General features: G+C 41.1%; 1 protein-coding gene across 3 annotated transcripts in view; it reads left to right on the top strand.

Annotated features, from left to right (window-relative positions):
- The first annotated feature begins 4,860 nt into the window (after window positions 1-4,860).
- The window catches only part of LOC147604342 (paired amphipathic helix protein Sin3-like 3), a 28,889-nt gene continuing 14,251 nt past the window's right edge, over window positions 4,861-19,498 (top strand). The window contains exons 1-10 of one of the 3 annotated variants that reach the window (XR_015265417.1): window positions 4,861-4,982; window positions 5,325-5,477; window positions 12,329-12,503; window positions 12,613-12,702; window positions 17,622-17,687; window positions 17,843-17,960; window positions 18,246-18,379; window positions 18,572-18,658; window positions 18,861-19,003; window positions 19,188-19,245. Coding sequence is in view for 2 of the 3 variants with exons in the window: in XM_086795309.1 (XP_086651435.1) it covers window positions 4,942-4,982; window positions 5,325-5,477; window positions 12,329-12,503; window positions 12,613-12,702; window positions 17,622-17,687; window positions 17,843-17,960; window positions 18,246-18,379; window positions 18,572-18,658; window positions 18,861-19,003; window positions 19,118-19,245 (1,135 nt within the window). In the remaining variant the exon portion in view is untranslated. Of the gene's footprint in view, window positions 4,983-5,324; window positions 5,478-12,328; window positions 12,504-12,612; window positions 12,703-17,621; window positions 17,688-17,842; window positions 17,961-18,245; window positions 18,380-18,571; window positions 18,659-18,860; window positions 19,004-19,117; window positions 19,246-19,498 lie in introns of those variants that run through there. The other 2 variants (XM_086795309.1, XM_086795310.1) reach the window with 2 other exon arrangements.

Raw genomic sequence — 19,498 nt, 5'->3', positions numbered from 1 at the left:
CTGTATTTTAAAAAAAATCAAACTGAAAACTTACATAGAAATGAGATGTGATGTGAATAGATGTGGTAAGATATGATGTGAATAAGATAGATGTGAATGGATGGATGGATGTAATGTGATGTGAATAGATGTGATGAGATGTGAATAGATGTGATGAGATGTGATATGAATAGATGTGATGAGATGTGATGTGAATCAGATAGATGTGAATGAATGGATGGATGTGGATGTGTATGTGATGAAAATGGATGTGAATGTGTATGTGAAGAATGGATGTGGATGTGTATGTGAAGAATGGATATGGATGTGTATGTGAAGAATGGATGTGAATGTGTATGTGAAGAATGGATGTGGATGATGTTGAAATTTGGGCATTGTGATGAGCTATGGTGGATCAAACACTAGAATCAACATCATTAACAAAGTGATTAGCAAATAATTAAGACATAATTAGTGGGTAATTAACAAATAGATTAATGTAGGCATGGATACTCAAAAACCAGCAAATTCTCATTAGGGCTATGCCTTAATTTATAGAGTTTACATCAAGCATCTCCACACTTCCCAGAATATCTCCACACTTCCTAAATCTTCTCATGCTACCCTTTATTCTCTCCCAGTAGATTCTTCTCACCTTTTCACAGGTTCTTTCACATTTACACATCCTCTTTTACAGCCTCTAACCAAGGGCTTGTTCCCGCACACACCCTATTCACTTGTATTTTCAACACCTCCCCTCAAGTGAATACTCCTAGTACACCTAGACCCTATACCAAGTTTGCCTCCCCTTACTTGGTAGTCCGCGACCAGTGTCTACTCCTCCCCTCAAGTTATCTCAGCACACCTGGACCCTGTATCAAGTTTCTTTCTTACTTGACAGTCCGCGACCAGTGCCTCAAGTCCCTAAACTCCATAGTCCTTGACACTCTCTCTCTCTATGTGTCCAAGGCTACTATAAGTGCCCGCGACCTTGACTAAAGTGCTCACACATACATCTACCATGTGGCCTACATCATCGGTGGCTCAGAGGTGGTTTTACTTTGTTGGGGCAGGTTACATTGGGTTGTGGGGTCTCTCTCTCTCTCTCTCTCTCTCTCTCTCAGAGATTTTCACATGGCTCCTCACTCTTTGGAGCCTCACATCTTCTCTTTCTTCAGTCTTCTTGTCGTGGCAGCATCTCTCCACGCGTCCGTCTCTTCTTTCAGTCTTCTCGGGGCAGCTTCTCTTCTTGTGGCAGCTTCTCTTCTCGTGTCCTTGTCTTCCTTTAGATCTTCTTGGTGTGGATCCTAAGAGTAAGCCCTACAACTTCACCATCCTCCACTAGGTTATCCAGATAGGGCTAAGTCGGCATCCCTGCCTGACCAATCTCGTCAAATGAATGGGCTTAGTCACCCCAACATTAATCATAAGCCTAGCCATGGCATGTTGGCTAATAGTATAAATCAAAGAAGACATGTGAGGGCTAAATCCCATAGCCTGCATAAGTTATGAAAGAGAAGACCAACTAACGTGATCATAAGCCTTTTCAATATCTAGTTGAATCATAACCACCTCTTGCCTTGAAGCCCTTGCATAATCAATTCCGATTTGTACATTCAGTATATCATGTAAAATATTCCGACCTTTAATAAATCCATAGTGCCTTGGATGAATTAAAGTAGGAATAAATCGTTGCAACTTGTTGGTGGCCAAGACCTTTGCAAATATCTTATACATGGCCCCCATCAATGTGATTGGTCTCCATTGACGTAGATTAATTAGGGATGGAACTTTAGGCAATAAACGTACAAGCCCAATCTTCCAACTCATAGGCATGATACCTATATTCAACACCTCCTTAAAAATAGAAGTGAGAGGGACCTTCAACTCATTAACATACTTCATGAAAATCTCATTGGGGAGCCCATCCCATCCTGGAATTTTCCCTTTAGGCAAATGCTTCAAGCAAATGCTTCAACACATCTTCCACCTCATCTGCAGAAATATCTCTTTCCAATTCATTTTGTAGAAACATCTGATACCTGGTGAACGAACCAAGTGAAACAAAAACCCACTAGGTGCAATGGCATCAGGAGATATGACCTCCTGCGGACCCAACAATTGGCTATAAAGTCCATACACACATCTAGAATACATCTCTCTCTCTCTCTCTCTCTCTCAATGTCAAAATCTTGCTTGTATACCTTGCCTTTGTTAGAGTGGAGACAAAGGTCGTAACACACACAAATACAACAAGCAAGCAGAGATGGAGAGAAGCATAACACTCAAAGTAGATTGATGGAATGAGTGAAGTACAAGTTAAGTGACATGATAAGGTTACTTACACACTTATTCTTAAGTGTGTTCACACGCTCGGTGGAAAAACCTCCTAAAGTGCCCTGGCCATTATTAGCCTAGTCCACACATCACACATAAATGCTTATACAAATCTTGGCTATAGTGATGACATGAACATGTACAACTATCATGGGGTGTCTGATGAATCCCCAAATAAGCCCAAAGCTTTGTGAAAAGCTTTGAACTTCTCTTGTGAGAGAGCCTTTGTGAACATATTTGCCACATTGTCATGTGTAGAGACATAAGCCAAGCTAATCTCTCTTGTTGCCAATGAGCCTCTCCTTGACATAATGATAATGCACCTCAAGGTGATGAGACACTAGGTTTCTTACAAATGGCCAATGCACTTGTTTGTTAGTGAAGTTGGAGGTGGGGGATTACTATCCAACACCAAGATCTCCCTGCCAAAAGGTGTTTGAGCCATACACACTCCACATTTGCTATAAAAGCTACCATGCACTCAGCTTCACAGCTCGAAGTGGCCATCGTGGACTACTTCTTGCTAAGCCATGATATACATGAATGACCAAGATGAAAGCAAAAGCCAGTAATGTACACTTGCATGTCAAAACATCCAGCCCAATTGGAGTCACTCAAACCATGCAGTTGAATGTTACCCCCCTTAGCATAGAATAGCCCAAGGGATTGAGTGGCATGTAAGTATCAGCATACTCACTTGTTGATTCTTTACTTCTGAGACTACGCATAAACTTCTTTACACTTAAACTTACAAACCAACTTCATACCAATGGCCTTTTTACCATAAGGCAAATCTACTAAATACCAAGTGTCATTTTTGAAGATTGAGTCGGACTCATCCTAGTGGGTTCATGGTCGAGTCAAAGACTAATTTTTTTTGTGGTGGATCATCAAGAAATATAACTGTAGAAAAATTTATACATATTTTTTTTGTAATTTTTATATTTGGTGTAGATCTGTTTTGATTTGCATTTGTTGTTTGTGTAAGCATGGTTAGTGTTTATAGTAAGAAGTCAATCGCAAGCAAAGCAAGGTGGAGGTTTATTTTTATTAAGGAGATACTTGGTCAACCGTACTTGTGGTTTCTTGTGTTCATTACAATATCAAGGAGATACAAATTTTACACCCAAGTCTATCTTGGGTACACATTCACTCAAGTCTATCTTGGGTACATATTATTCTATCTTGGGTATATATTCACCCAATTTAGAATTGGGTGAATTTGTTCCCAAGATCAAAGATACACCTAATTCTACCAATGAATATGTAATGAATATTCATTTTTTTGCTAGAATTGGGTGTACACGACGGGAACATATTCACCCAATCCTATCTTGGGCATTAATTAATTATTGTACACTTTAAATGAACATGAGAAACCACAAGTACAATTATCCAAGTATTCTTCTTACAACACCGATCCAAATTTTTAAATGATAAATAAAACTCCAACCTTGCATTGCTTGATGATTGACTTCTTATTGTGAACAGTAACCATACTTACACTAACAACAAATGCTATTCAAAACTATCCACAACTAATCTAGATATATTTGAAAATAAAAAAATTGTAAAAAATTATGTAGAATTATTCCTACCGTGATCGACTACAAAAATTTTGACTCGAGCATAAACCAATGGTCATGCTTAACGAAGGTCAATTGTAGGTACCTTAATAGGCCATTAGAATATTAAAACATTGCTTGATTAGTATTTTGATTAAACTTTTGAATTTAAGTGTACGTACCTCAAACGACACGAGTGATAGAGAAACCATAAGTACAACTATCCAAGTATTCTACTTACTCTAATCCACATTTTTCAATGATCAAAATTACGAGATAAAACTCTAACCTTGCATTGCTTGATGATTGACTTCTTCTTACACTGACCAACAAATGCTATTCAAAACTATCTACACCTAATCTAGATATATTCGAAAATGAAAAAATTACGTAGAATTATTTCTACCATTAGATTTCTCAATGTGATCGACCACAAAATTTTGACTCGAGCATGCACCAATGTAGTGCGTAAGGGGAGTCAATTGAATGGGCCAATAGGGGTCTACAATGAGTGAATAATGTAAATCATTAATTACTTTGAAAGAAGTTAATTACTTAATTTGTGTGTGGCGTGTGTGCTGCCGTCCGTCGTGTAGCCCCTAGGTATGGAACCCAGGTCCTCATCGTGGAACCCGACACGCCGCCTACAATGAGTGAATAATGTAAATCATTAATTACTTAGAAAAAATTAAATTAGAATATATTAAAACGTTGCCCCAGTAGTATTTTATTAAACTTTTGAAAGAAGTCACAAAAATAAAAAATTAGAATATTAAAACGTTGCCTGATTAGAATTTTATTAAACTTTTGAATTTGATCAAACGACGCGCGTGAGAGACTGTTCGGCATGCATCGTTGAATGCAGCTTCTCTACCTCTGACAGTCCAGGTGCTTCTTCAAGCTCCCCCTAATCAAGTTTAAACTAAATAACCCTGATTCGAAATTTTCTACCCTAGCCTCTAGAAGCTGTTAATTAGAAAGGAAGCCTTGTAATTAAGGAGCCCATTGCTAATTAGCTTCAAGATTTGCATCAGGTTTTGATTAAGAGGCGCTAATCATCATGAGGTCTCCGTCAAAACATAAGAAAACTAAGCCAGAACGGTGAGAAATCCTTTTTCCTGAATTAATTCAACAAACTATTTTAGCTTCATATACATCTTAATAGATTTCAGAACTACAGGCAGTTTTCATTCACATGTAATCATTATATGAAAATAGATTTTTATTTCAAAATGAATGGCATTTTGGAAGGATTTTTATTTACATATAATTCATCAATACTACTGCTAAATACATTCTGTTCATTAATTTTATGCAAAGCTGATTATTTAAAAAAAATTGGGGGGAGTTTTTGCAAAGTTTAGAGATTAATCTGGCTTGGTTGACCTCCTCATGAAAAGCCTGCTTTCATTACTGATCTGATTTCTTGTTCAAGTTTTGCAGCGTTGAAACATCAAGAAATGATGATAGCATGGCAACATCTTCTGGCTTACCGAGAGACGATCCTGCAGCTTACTTAAGTGCCATTCAGGGCACCTTAGGAGATGCTGAAAACAAGATATTTATTCAATTGATGAGGGACTACAAGGCTCGACAGTGAGTAATTGTATCACATCTCTGGCATCCTGAAATTATACATATATACATACATCATAGTGGCATTGAACAGGAACGGATATGTCTGATGTTTATGGAATGGAAATGGCCCGAGTCTAGAAAATGGAAGCGGCTAGAAAATCATAAAAGGTTACATTTTTTTAGTATAACCAAAAATAAAAAATGTAGAAAAGAATAGAAATAAGAGAGAGTTGTATTAACGTCTTAAAAAGACCCAAAGGGTGTATGAGACCAACAAGTAGCACAATGTATCCATGAGAAATACCGAGTCGTTGGAACATGTCTGTTTTTTTTGGGGGGATGGGGGGGTTTACAATATCGGTATTGATGTGGATGATAGATGATCCCAATGTGTACAATGGGGGTCATACAATGATACCATCCTCTGGTATAGAACGTAATGCAGTAATAACATTTCCCCCTTGTGATGAGAGCTCTCCATGTTGTCGAAGGAGGGCTGAGATCCCTGGGGTCAGGTGCGTTTGACACTTAGAAGGGATTGGTCTCTCCTTCTCTCTCTCTCTCTCTCTCTCTCTCTCTCTCTCTCTCTCTCTCTCTCTCTCTCTCTCTCTCTCTCTCTCTCTCTCTCTCTGTGGTGACACCTTCGGTGCATGGGGTCAGAGTGTCATGCGCCTGTGTATGTGGGTGATGACATTCTTGATCTTGCTGCTTCTGTCGGGCCTGGGTGACAGCCTCTATAGTTGGTGGCTGAAATCCAAAAAAGTCTGTGGTGGAGGTCTGAGAGGCATTGTGTTGTCTCTGATTCCCCGGGTGCTGTCTTTGCATGACCTCTCGATGGCAGCGGAGCTCTAGTAAGTACATGCTCAGGCATCTTTGATCCTCATATTGCATAACTGGTGAGAGGGCCGAGTCCATAGGCAGTGAAATCTCCCATCGATCTCATAGTAGAGTGGGCATCTAAACTGATACTGGTCCTTTGTTTGTCGTGCATACGTTGCATATCCATGTCTCTTGTGGGATGCCCTCTGCCTCAATACGGAGACAATGAGATGATAACCTCAGCTGGGTAATGGCAATCCGCATGGCATGTGACATTTGTTTGTGGTGGTATCTGGGGCTCTCAATGAATCTGTCCTCTGAAACTCCCAAAAATTGCTGTTTGTAAAGCTGGAGTTTTGTGGGAATCTCGGATGGTGACGACACCCATGTCCGCTCGTATAAAGCCCCATCAGATCTAGCAGGATAAGGCGATTGATCTCTTGCCAGGAGAGATCTAGATGCGGGGAGTTGAGGCTATACTGGAAGGGAGGGAGACGGTTCATCTGAGTTTGGGGCAGGGCCCCTTGTCATATATGCCCTCTTCCAAATTAACACCAAGATTCACCACATATATACACTGGATGGTTACCTTTTGCCACGGCTGGCCCTTGAGTCCTTGATGCGGTTAGATCGCAAGGGGCACAGTCCTTCTTAATACTCTCAGATCGTTCCTAGTTTCATCGACGTGGCCCTCTGCCTAGATAATATCATGTGGCACAGATGGCTTACTCCTGATCATATGTGAAAGTATCATCACGTGCAGTCTCTCTATCCTCCAATCCTCCGCTCTAAGGTCTGGTCTTCAAAAAGAGGCTCCATACATTGCTTCGGGTCGCACCAAGGTGTGAAAAAGCCAACACTTGGTGTGGGGCTCCTAGAAGTGGGCCTGGAAACACTGAGGCTATGGATGCATTGCCTCTCACTAGACGGGTCTGAGAGGCTGGTCTCGTGGAAAAGATCAGACCTGTGAAGGTCACTCGGAGGTACACCTGAGATGAGACCACCTGTTGGGGGACAGAATCAAAACCCTCCCTGAAGTCTACAAAGCAACAATAGACTGGATGATCTTGTGCCCTCGCCTCCTCAATGATAGCTCAGAGAGTGAATGTGCACTCAGAGTAGAATAGTTTCTCCTGAAGCCTTCTTGGCATAGGGCCTTGTCAGACACCAGAGGTTGGGCTGGGTCCCAAACCTAGCCTCCTAGCCGCACCCAATGGGGGAGAGAGCACCCTGCTGCCCAGGGCAAAGGGGCGTGCACAGGATACTCTCAATCCCTTATCTCATTTCCAACCTTTGTATATGGGATATCAACTGCCATGTGTCATTCACTAGGAAGGGGGCTCATTTACACTTTCAACAACCCCCCAAAAATCGCGAAACCATCAACGACCAGTCTCACCCAGCCAACACGGTGCCTACAGCACACCGAGCTTGACACAACGCCCATGCCACCAGTAGCCCAGTTCCACAAGCAGCCACCAACTCCACACAGTCCAGGACCCGGGTGCACGCACGTAATCACAAACTGGCCGTCGACCACCATCAAACACAGCAGCCAAGTTTACCAGCTGCCAGCTGTGCCAACACACCCACCAGCAGGTCCAGCACCAAACAGGCTCTGATACCATGTCAAACACCAGAGGTTGGGCCGAGTACTGGGTTCCCAAACCCAGTCTCCTAGCTGCCCAACGGGGGAGATGGCACCCTCCTGCCCAGGGAAAAGGAGCGTGCATGGGGATACTCTCAACCCCTTGTCTCTTTTCCTATATATATATCACCACTAAGGTTCCCAATCTTTGTGTATGGGATATCAGCTGCCATGTGTCATGCACTAGGAAGGGGGGTCGATTACACTTTCAACACCCCCCCCCTTGTTGAAAGTGTAATTGAGCCCCCTTCCTAGTGAATGACATGTGGCAGCTGATATCCCCATTTACAAAGGTTGGGAACCTTAGTGGTGGTATATATAGGAAAAGAGACGAGGGGTTGAGAATATCCCCATGCATGCCCCTTTGTCTTGGGCTGCAGGGTGTTCTCTCCATGTGGTGGCTAGGAGGCTGGGTGGGTGACACCAGTACTTGGCCCAACGTAATCCCTACAAAGATTGAATGAAGCATACTAGTTCAATCATGTGACTCATGAACTAGAAGCATGCCTAGAGGTAGTACTCAAGCTAATGTGTAACAAAGAGGATTAGAACTAACCTCTATGAGAAAAATCATAGAGGAAAACCTAAATGATGATGATAATACTAAACCACATCTAGAATGAACACTTAAGTATATTGATGATGAACACAATCAAGAGTAAGAGGTTGATTTCACAATAAATCACAAAGTATATTAACCACAAAGCAAGGTACTACACATAGCATGCCCTCACACTCACAGTGTGTGTGTGCAAAGGTATTTATAGGCCCATTGGAGCTAGGCACCTTCTTTCCCCAAATCTCTCCACCTCCACCTACATTCTCTCCACCTCCCTAGTAGATGCTAGGGGAGAGGCTTACATCACTGATGATGCATGGGTGGATTCTCCTACACCCTTAGACCTTGGGCTAATATTTGTACCCTCACAAAGTAATATTACCCACACAAAGTTCCACTAAGACAAGGTATGGATGCTAGATCATCCTACCTCCAATACTCTCTCTTGATCAAGCATCCATACCACGCAGGGTGTGCTTGAATCAAGTACTTAAACAAAGTAAGTGTACACTGGTTATAGAGAATATTTACATCTCATAGAAAACCACAAAGAGATCACATAGAAGTATATGCACTTTTAGAAGGCATAATCAAGATCAGCATAATTTGCTTCTTCTTTGTGGTTGGAGTCCTTGGCTTGGTCCTTTCCTTCTTTTTGTCCTTCTCTTCCTTCTAATCCTTCTTCTTGAAGCAACCCTTCATTATATGTCCTTCCTTCTTACAGTAGTAGCAAGTCCTGTGGGGTCTCTCCTTTTTCTTCTCCTTTTTGTCTTTAGCAACAAATGCCTTATCACCTAAAGAAGATATTGACTCATTGTTTGTCTGTTGCCTTGTCTCTTCTAGAATAAGAGAGGAGGCTACTGACGAAAGAGTAAGATTTGTTTGATTTGCAATGCCTAAAACATAAGACTCATAGCATACTAGCCAACAACATAGACTCTACTTTCTCCTCATCGATGTTAACTGCACCACCAAGTTGATCTATGAGACATCTCAGATTATTTACATGTGTTGCTACATTCACATTGTCTGCTTTGTCAAGCCTATCAAGTTTTCTCCTCAAAAAGAGACGTGCAACAGCATTTGTTTGTCCAAAAATGGACTTGAGCCTTGTCCAAGCCTCATGAGAGCTCTTAGAAGAGCTAACTTGATTTATCTGATTATCTGCCATCCCGAGATGATGAAAGCCGAACCCTTGCAATCAGCATTGATCCATCTATTCATTAGACCGAGGTCCCTCCCACTTGGACTTTTTTCACTACCATTCACAACACCCGAGAGGTCACAATCAATTAATGCCATCTACATTTTCATGCACTAGGTATGACACCTGGTGCCATCAAAATCATCACGTTTCTCAAAGTAGGAATGCATGAAGGAACCCATTCACAAAGTATAAGGAAGGTCCTTTATAGGACACTACAAAAGAGCTTTGACCAGTTGTACCCACAAAGATGTAAAACAAATCACAAAGAACTGTGTTGCCCACAAAGCCCACAATGATGAGAAGCGCTTTATATCACATAGTTTTATAATGATCACTAAGGAATCAAATGACTAAGATTCTCTCTCCATATAGATGCATATTTTTACAAAGGAATTCTGAAATACCAAGTTCCTTGGCATAATAGGAATATTGTGGCTTTGGTTTAGTCTTCTTTTATTACTTTTATGCCAAGTGCCTTGGAATAATAGTAATAATGTGGCTTTGGCTTAGTCTTCTTTAATTTCCTTTTAATAACCCTAGGATTTTGATTTGAGAGTTCACATGAAGAGGGCATGGTGATTTTATATGGGTAAATTACCCTTCACAAAGCATTTCTAAGGTTTAAAATTCAAATTTATTCTCCCACCAAAATAGGAGAAATCCAAGGAGGAATCAATGGAGCATCTAAATCTTCTCAAATTCTGCACCGATTTGGGTTCTGATTCTTCCTATAGGTTTGCCTCACAGAGTGCCACATGCTGAAGGCATCAATTGTGCTGATTGGAGTCCCGATTAATCTCACTAATCACTTCTATTCTTCTGTTACACAGTGCAGAAAACCCAATGAGAATTTGCTCCTTTGTGCCAGTTTGAGGGCAGTTTTGTTATGCCTTTGGACTGGGTCTGAAGCGCCCTGAATTGGTCTCTCTCTCAAGCTTGAGAGCCCCTCCAATGGTGCTGTGTAGCAAAGAGGAACTGTCCACCACAGAGGTGTTACCTCTCTGTAACAAGACTAGAGAAGAAGCACCAGGTTAATCGAGCTTAAGTGGGTGCAAGGATTGCAATGAAGTATGGAGCTGCTACGCCCGTGTTACCTTTGCTGCAAGCCGAGAACCTCTCTCAAAATGATGCTCAAAAGCTCTTGAATTGAAGCCTCCAATGCAGAGTACTACATAGAGACAGTTTTCTGCATACTATTAGTATGAGATAAATTCCATACTTAAGTGCTAAATAAGAACACAATGTAATGGAGTTGATGTGATAATCTTGCAATGATGATGCATTGCACACCATCACTTGAATTTTTAACCTCCATGAAAATATCCTTCACCACCACAAACTCTCTCTCTCTCTCTCACAAAGAAATGAATCTCTCTCTTGCTCAAGGTTTCCTACTCTCCTTGTGCTACTCAAGACATCAAAGAGAGTGCAAAATTTCCCACAAAGATTAATGAGGATCGCTCACTCACAAAGTAATCAAGATGTAAGAAAAATCAAATGCCCCAACGTGCCACTATATGAAGCATTAGTTACCCACTAATAATGCACTCCACCCACACAATCATTCATGCCTCACACACACAAATGATAGCCTAGGAAAGAAGCTCTGATACCAAATGTTAGATTTAAAATCCCCACAAAGATTGAATGAAGCTTGCTAATTCAATCATGTGACTCATGAACTAGCACATGCCTAGAGGTAGTACTCAAGCTAATGTGTAACAAAGAGGGTTAATACTACTCTCTCTCAGCAAAATCATAAGGAAAACCTAAATGATGATGATTAATACTAAACCACATGTAGAATGAGCACAAACAAGAGTACGATCTTGGTTTCACAAAGTATATTAACCACAAAGCAAGGTAATACACATAGCATGCTCTCACACTCACATAGTGTGTGTGCAAAGGTATTTATAATTTTATAGGTCCATTGGAGCTAGGCACCTTCTTCCCCCAAATCTCTTTGCCTCCCCTACTTTAGATGCTAGGGAGAGGCTTACATCATTGATGATGGATGGGTGGATTCTTCTACACCCTTAGACCTTAGGCTAATATTTGTACCCTCACAAAGTAATGTAACCCCAACAAAGTTCCACTGAGACTAAGATATGGATGCTAGATCATCCTACCTCCAATAGGCCCTTTGTCCTTGTCTTGTTGCTAGGAAGCCGATCTCATACTCTAGTGTTATTCTGTGGCCAATCATGATGGTTCTATAGTTGTTGGGACCCATGGAGTCTCCTACCTTATGGCAGAGAGAGAGAGAGAGAGAGAGAGAGAGAGAGAGAGAGAGAGAGAGAGAGAGAGAGAGACTTGGGATATAGCATGATTTGGAGGAGACATTTACAAAGTCAGGGATAACTTGACCCTAGATTAGGGCATGGGAAACGGAAATGGAGACTTTGCAGTAATGGGTTTGTGTTTTCGGCTAAAAAATGGACATTTCCTATCACTATTACAATGACATACCTATATAACATGGATACCCATCCCCCCCCCTTTTCCCTCTTCCCCTTTTAATTTTAAGTTTCGCATATGTGACCTTTTATGTACATATATATATTTTCGAACAAATCTATCTGTCATTAAGATTGCCATGTGTAGCTTCTAATCTCAATGGTGTCCTCTTCTAGGATCAGTGTAGATGATTTGATAACCGAGGTGAAGATTTTGTTTAAGCGGCATCCCAATCTATTAATGGGCTTCAATGCCTTCCTTCCCCAAGACAACAAGATTGCATTTGACTTGAAAGATTTTGAATTGCCGCCTTTGGAGCAGGAATGTGTAGACTTTGTCGTCAACTTGAAGGTATATCATACATATATTGCACTTATACCCCCTTCAACAATGCTTCTCAATTTTGTAACTCATTTTGGTTCAAAATCATATCTTTTGACTATTCTGGAGGCATTTCTAGAATATATCTCCTCAAGTTTACAAAGCTTTTTTGGAGATCTTGACTGTGTATGGTGAGGGAGGAATGTCATCTAGTGAGCTAGCAGATGTGGTATATTTCAACCTATCTTTAGCAGCTTTATGGTTTTTCTATTCATGGAGTTTGTGTGTGTGCGTGTGCACACATGAGAGAGAGAGAGAGAGAGAGAGAGAGAGAGAGAGAGAGAGAGAGAGAGAGAGAGAGAAAGAAAAGATATATTAACGTCTACGGAAGGCCAGATTGGGCTATGAGACAAATCTGTATACAACAAGTCCATGTCCTGAGTATCATGGAAAGAAAAACTGAAATGAAAAGCTAATCCTAGTCATATGCAGCTCACTATGCAGTCACTGTCTAGCATGCTATAGATGTACAATCATGATAGGTGGTATACTACTAATTCCACCCAGTGGAGATGGTGGGGTGTAGTACATCATACATGGGGCATGGGGCGAGGAGGACTCACATCTGTTGTGCCTTGGTGTAGCCTCTAGACTCTCTCCTCCATAGTTCTGCGGTATCGTGCCTGGATCTGGGCAGACTGGGCCTGATGGAGTAGTGGTGGTATGCATTTGGGTAGTCGCGGTCTCCTAGCAGCTATGATCTCCGAGGCTCTCTGTATAGAGAGAGACAGAGAGAGAGAGAGAGAGAGAGAGAGAGAGAGAGAGAGAGAGAGAGAGAGAGTTATATTAACGTCTACAAAAGACCTCAAGGGCCTATGAGACCAAATGTAGCACAAAGTATCCATGATGAATGACGAACCATGGAAAAGAGAAAAACTGCGCGAAAAAACAGCTACATAAGCTAGGATAGCCATGTGGTGCTACATGATGTTGACGTGTGGTCACGCAGTGATGCCATCGTCCTCTAGGATTTTCCGTAGAATGTCAGTGGCTAGCTGCATGATTTGGGTATGGGATGTCTCATCTCAATCATACAAGCTGCCATTTCACTCATGATAGTTGATGTCTAGTCCTGGGTATGGGATGTCTCATCTCAATCATACAAGCTGCAGTTTCACTCATGACAGCATAAAGGTGCTGAGGTGCTCTAGTGATGAAAGCCTCCAAAAGTTGGACCCAAAAGGAATCTTGAAAATACCAGAAGGAAACTTGACATTTAGAGTGCAAATCTCCTTATCCTGCTCCTTGCTGTAATGTGTGGTTAAAGGAGGTGTTGAGAGTGTGGTGGGTCTAAATGCTACTAGTCCTAGGGTACTGGATGAGGCACCCATCAGCTTACTGCCCTGTACCCTCAATCAGAAAAATGTATGATATCATCTGTATGCACAGGAGAGGGTTTTCATAGACGTAAATTTTATAGAGCATTTGACTTACAATAGTTTTTTTTTAAAATTTATATTTTTTATTTTATTTGCAAAAAGGAGACTTCTATTAAGTATGAATAAACCTTACAAAATCACAGCTGGAAGCCGGAACAAAACAAAACCTCATCCCAAAATGTAGGGTAATCTCAACTAATATGGGGCACAAAGGTGCCAAGAGAGTCCTGCTGGGGTCGTTGAGAAAAAGATCCCTTGATCCCACTCCCTCGTGAAAACAGTGCACTTTTCATGTGCAGATCTGGAAGGTCCCTGTATACGAGCCCATGTGGCCATAAGAGTGTGAATAATATCTCCCAAGTCCCCATATAGTACAAATGCACTGAGTGTCATATATCTGAGTGCCTTCAATAGCCTTTGTGCATCTGGCCCTCCAAATCTGCCAAGCTGTGATACTGGCAATGAGCTCCCATGTAGTATCAATCCTCTGCAGAGGTGGTCTATACTAGGTATGAGGAATATCCTGTAGCATGCAGAATTGGGCCACACCTCTGCATATCATTATGGAGGTGTCTGGATCCCTGCCCCCAGAAAATATTTGTGGACCAGACCGAGTGAGCCAAGCAATAGCGCCCCAAGTAACATAAATGATCTCTCTCCTCAATCTGCACATAAGCTGAGCTATAGAGCCCCAAATCCTCCGAGCAGCTCTACACCCCCATACACAATGTCGCACTGTCTCAGAAGCTACTTGGCATTTGGGGCAGGCAGGGTTTTGAAAATCCAGCCTGCAAGATGATACATATATTCTAATATGGTAAATTTCTTAGAAGTGAGTCACACAAATATTGCCTCTCCCTTGCCCCACCGTCCCATGCAAGTTCTCCCGTCCACAAACCCCAATCCCTCTTTCTCTTTCTCTCTCTCTCTCTCTCTCTCCCCCCCCCCCCTCTTCCCCTCTTCCCTCCCCTTCATTGCCAGGTGTTTTTTTCTTTCTCTAGCATGGGTTTAAGCTCTCATAAGGTGTAACAACCTCGTACTGGTTTCCCTCTTGTAACTATGCTAGGCCAGATACTAAATCTGGTAAAAAATGGATTGCCTATTTAAGAGCCCCCCTTTGTAGTGGGCTAGGGGCATGGGAAAAAGCCATCCAGCCTTGTACTGTTGCCATGATCAGCTGGGAGAAGTCTAGATTTTCTTCCATTGTAAAGTAGGTTTTGTAAGTTAATATATATATATTTTATAAATAAAACAAAGCAGTTTAGTCCATCACCAAGTGCAAGTAAAGATGCGAACTTACATGCATGCCAGATAAATTTTTCTTTAGACATTGCCGTATGGAGTAAAATGCATGGATGGTTGTTTTGTTTGGAATGTAGCATAGTAAACATAAATGCATGTGCTATATGAAGTTAATTTACGTCAATAATCATGCTTAAAAGGTTAAATCTATAAACCTACAGACCTATTTCTTTAGGGAGAGAAAAACACTTCATGCTTAATGTGGCATCTACAATGATGTTTACCAAAGACATGCATGCATTTGGTATGTATGTATAAATAAATAAATAAAGAGACTACAATAAAATCATACAAAGGGAGATCTCAAGCCAAAAGGTAGGGAGATCTCAACCAATCGAAGGCACTATGCTGCCATAAAAGAAAATACCATGGTTCCACTCTCTCATAAGTTTGCTGCATTTTGTCTGCGCAGACCTAGAAGATCCCTGTATGCGGGCCTGGGTGGCCAAAAGAGTGTGAACGATGTCACTCCATATTCTGCAAATACACTGGAGGTCATAAACCTGAATACCCTCAAAGGCCTTTGAGCATCTGGTTTTCCAGATATGCCACGTTGTGATACTAGCAATGATCTCCCAGGTGGGGTCAATACTCACAAAGATGGTGTGCATTGTAAGTGGGGGATATGCTTCAACTCACAAAGATGGTGTGCATTGTAAGTGGGGGATATCCTGAAGCAAACATCTCTGAGCTATGCCCCTATGGACAAGTATAACAAGATTTGCTCCCCTTCCCTCAAAAAGAAGCTGTGGCCCAGACTGAGTCAACCATGCAATAGCACCCCAAGTAATATAGATAGGACCAACCTGCCCAAGAGTTGGGTTATATATACCCAGATCCTCCATGCTCCTCTGCACTCCCATCCAAACTGTCTTGGATGGAACTAGGCATCTAGGACAAGAGCGGTCCATGCCAAAAATAGATATCCACTAGTTGGTGGGCAATCCACCCGTGTAGAAACAGCGAGAAGTAGTAGGATACCTGCCTCCTTTTGTACGAGTGCCATGGGGGGTGTAATGTCATACGCCTCCCAGTGACGCCTAAGAATGGGAACTCTGTGGGTCTTTCCAAGCATGAGCAACCTTGCGTTATGCACAATATAGCTGAAGAAAGGTATGCTCCTCATGGAGCTAGTCACATCAGTCCGTTCCCACTCACCGGCGTCCCAATGTAGATATCTGATAGGGCATCCACCATATAGCCATAGGCACCATGAAGCATGAGTAACTGTCAATGGGTAAGGGTCAGTATAGCAACGCTTTCCAGAGCAACCTACTACTCTGACTAGACGGATCACAAAGCTAGGTGTGATCACCTGTACATCACATCTCTCCATCCGCCATCCAAACTGAATGGAATTGAAGGCAAACTCTTCCACAGGTTTCAGGAATCCCATCACCTGAAGAGGCATGCCTGTGCCAAAAAAAAACCCCAACCATAAGTGGTGACACTCATCTACGAATGTACCATTGATCCAGCGATTAGGTATAGTTGCATCAATCTAAGCAATCCGTCGGTGACTCCCTCTCTGATCATCTGGAAGACTTATAAAGCTCTTCCAGTCAAGTACTGTCGCTTTGCATCTCTCCCAGCCTTTCCATCGCATATATCTTACTGCACCCAGGGATTTGCCAAGAGGTCGTTCTACATAATGGGCTGCCTGTCAGCCTCATCTAGTGAGCTTGGGGGCTTTCGGATGATGGAAGAAACCAATGGGGAGGACGGGGGTGATAATCTGCATCAGAGGAAATAAAACGTGTGCTGTGCCTTCAGTCACACCACCACCCCTCTCAGTGACACATCTAAGAATATGGTACATGAAGAAATCCTTCCAAGGCATATGAAAAAATAAACGTATGCTGTGCCTCCAGCAAGTGCCTTTAGTCACCCCCGCTCTCAAGGACACATAAGAGAATATGGTACATGAAGAAAATCCTTCCAAGGCATTGGATCTTTGGATCAATGATGTTCAATCCCCTTTCATTCTTGGGAAGGATAGTAGTTTCCCAAGCAACTCTGGCCTTGGTATCTAATGTACCATCAAGCCTTGACCATAAGAAGTTGTGGATCACCGTCCGCAATTGTCATAGCACCAACAAGAAGTGAAATGCCAATTGTGGCAAGCACCAGGGCTCTAGACGCTAGATCGAGCTTCCTCGAGCTGCAATGAAAGAGAATTTTCTTTATGCTCATGAGCACATGGGAAAACTTCTGGGCAGGTGTAATCTCTATCCCAACCTGGCATCCAAGATATTTGGTAGTGTGTCCTCTATGACAACTATATTTTTTGACATCTCAAAATTAATAAATGCATTTCTTTTTTGTATAATAACAACTCGAAAAGCTAGATTGGATAGAGATTTAGCAAATTAAACTTTTGGTTATAAGCATGTCTTTTTTAACACAGGTTAGTGCTCTTTTACATGATCATGGGGATGTATTAAAGGAGTTTCAAGGTTTCATCCCTCCTGCGGTATGTATGTGTACACTGTGTGTGTTGCTGGCAATTAATAATATAACTTTAGGCTCACTAGCTAGCCATCTTCACGTGGATACTTTTGTGGGAAATTACTGAATGATAAAGTGGATCTTGAGTTGTGTTGGTTTTTGGTGCATCCTCATGTTCAGTCTAGTGGTAAAAAGGGCACTGGGAAAAATCCTCATAAAAAAAAGGCGGAAGATTGTGCTCCAGAGGTTGAAAAAGAGAATATGATAAAGAAAGAGAAGGAAAAATTTTCTGAGCTAGGTGAAATTGTAATATTGTTTTTAAACAAGATTAATATTCTTTTCTTGTTTTACATAATATATCCTTTTTTAGATAAATGTGCTTTTATAGAAGATGAAAAAAGACCAAATATATATATATATATTTGGTATGAAAGCACATAAAAAGGATTTTATATGAGTTTTTAAACTTCTAGTTGATGCCAAAGATAAGGTATTGGTTTGCTGTTTCAAATGTACTTTCTTCTGTTTTTGTTTGTTTTTTATGTTTATTTTTGAACTACACTCTTATGATATTTGCATGCAGTTTTTCAGAAAGAGATCACATTTTTTGAGAAAGCGAAGGCCAAATTGCAGAACAAGAAGGCTTTTGATGATTTTCTACATTACTTGGACATGTTTAGTAAGAAAGAAATTACTTCTTCTCAACTTGATAGCATGGTAAATGTTTCGGATTGCCGCTCTGTTATATATTTTTTAATTTTTGGCACCTTTGAAATTTTTATTTTATTTTTAAAGAAGACGTCAAATAAACTTGCTGTTAATATGAGATGTTACCACTTTCAAGAAGATTTTTAATTGCAGTTTAGTTTCTTTTTGAAAACACTATCAATATTTTTAAAAACTTTTCAGGTGATGAATATGTGCCCTGATCTTGCCAAAGATGTGCAGGAAATGTTTGTGCATTGTGATCCAAGCTACTCTGTGTTACCGGAAAAAGTGAAACCCTAAACCTTTTTTAGTTGAAAATTTAATATTTTAATGGGGTTGGGGTTTGAACAGCATGGTACAGTAGTAGCCAGTTGGTGGGCAAAGGCTGGCCTGCCATCAATACAAAAGAAGCTTTGCCCTCTCTTAAAACATGTTTGAAATTTGGCTAGTTCAATGATGAGAACATGCAATTGAAATCTTTTATATGTAGTTGAAGATTCAACAGCACGCAAGCAACATCACACCCACAGGGAAAGCAGTACTCAATGATTATTGCCAGATCACTGAAAGGTACTCAGCCAAGAATGCTGTAATGATGAAACTATCTAAGACGGAAAGCCAAGATGATGACAGGTGCAAATTCTTTCTGTTCTCCATGATATACACTTGCCTTTTGTGTGTGTATGTGTATGTGCATGCATTCAAAATTTACGCTTGATTTGTTGATAAAATTGTGCCTTTCATTAGGCATGCATATGAAACAGAAATGAATAAAAATGCCCAGACATTGGAGTTTATTGAGCTCCTATTGAAGCAGATAGACAGTTCAAATGAAGAGGAGAGATCAAAGATATTTTTCGACGACCTTCTGAAAGGTAGACTTTCTTTTTTTGCAAGAAAATGAACTTTTATGAAGTACGACCAAATTACAAGATAAAGTTATGTATACAAAATTATGCGGAAAAGAAGTAAGGCTGGAAATGCCATGAAGACTTTGTGGCTATATATGTGAAGAAAGACAATGGTCCCACTCTCTCACGAAGGAAGCTCTCCTGCCCACTATGGGGCATGAGGAGCCATAAATTCTACCTCACATAGCCATAGCGTATGCACAATATCCTGCCAGAT

This window comes from Cibotium barometz, chromosome 62 (genome assembly GCF_041138505.1).
Source record: "Cibotium barometz isolate CiBa-2024 chromosome 62, ASM4113850v1, whole genome shotgun sequence".
NCBI classification, from domain to species: domain Eukaryota; kingdom Viridiplantae; phylum Streptophyta; class Polypodiopsida; order Cyatheales; family Cibotiaceae; genus Cibotium; species Cibotium barometz.
This window is presented reverse-complemented; position numbering and strand designations above follow the sequence as displayed.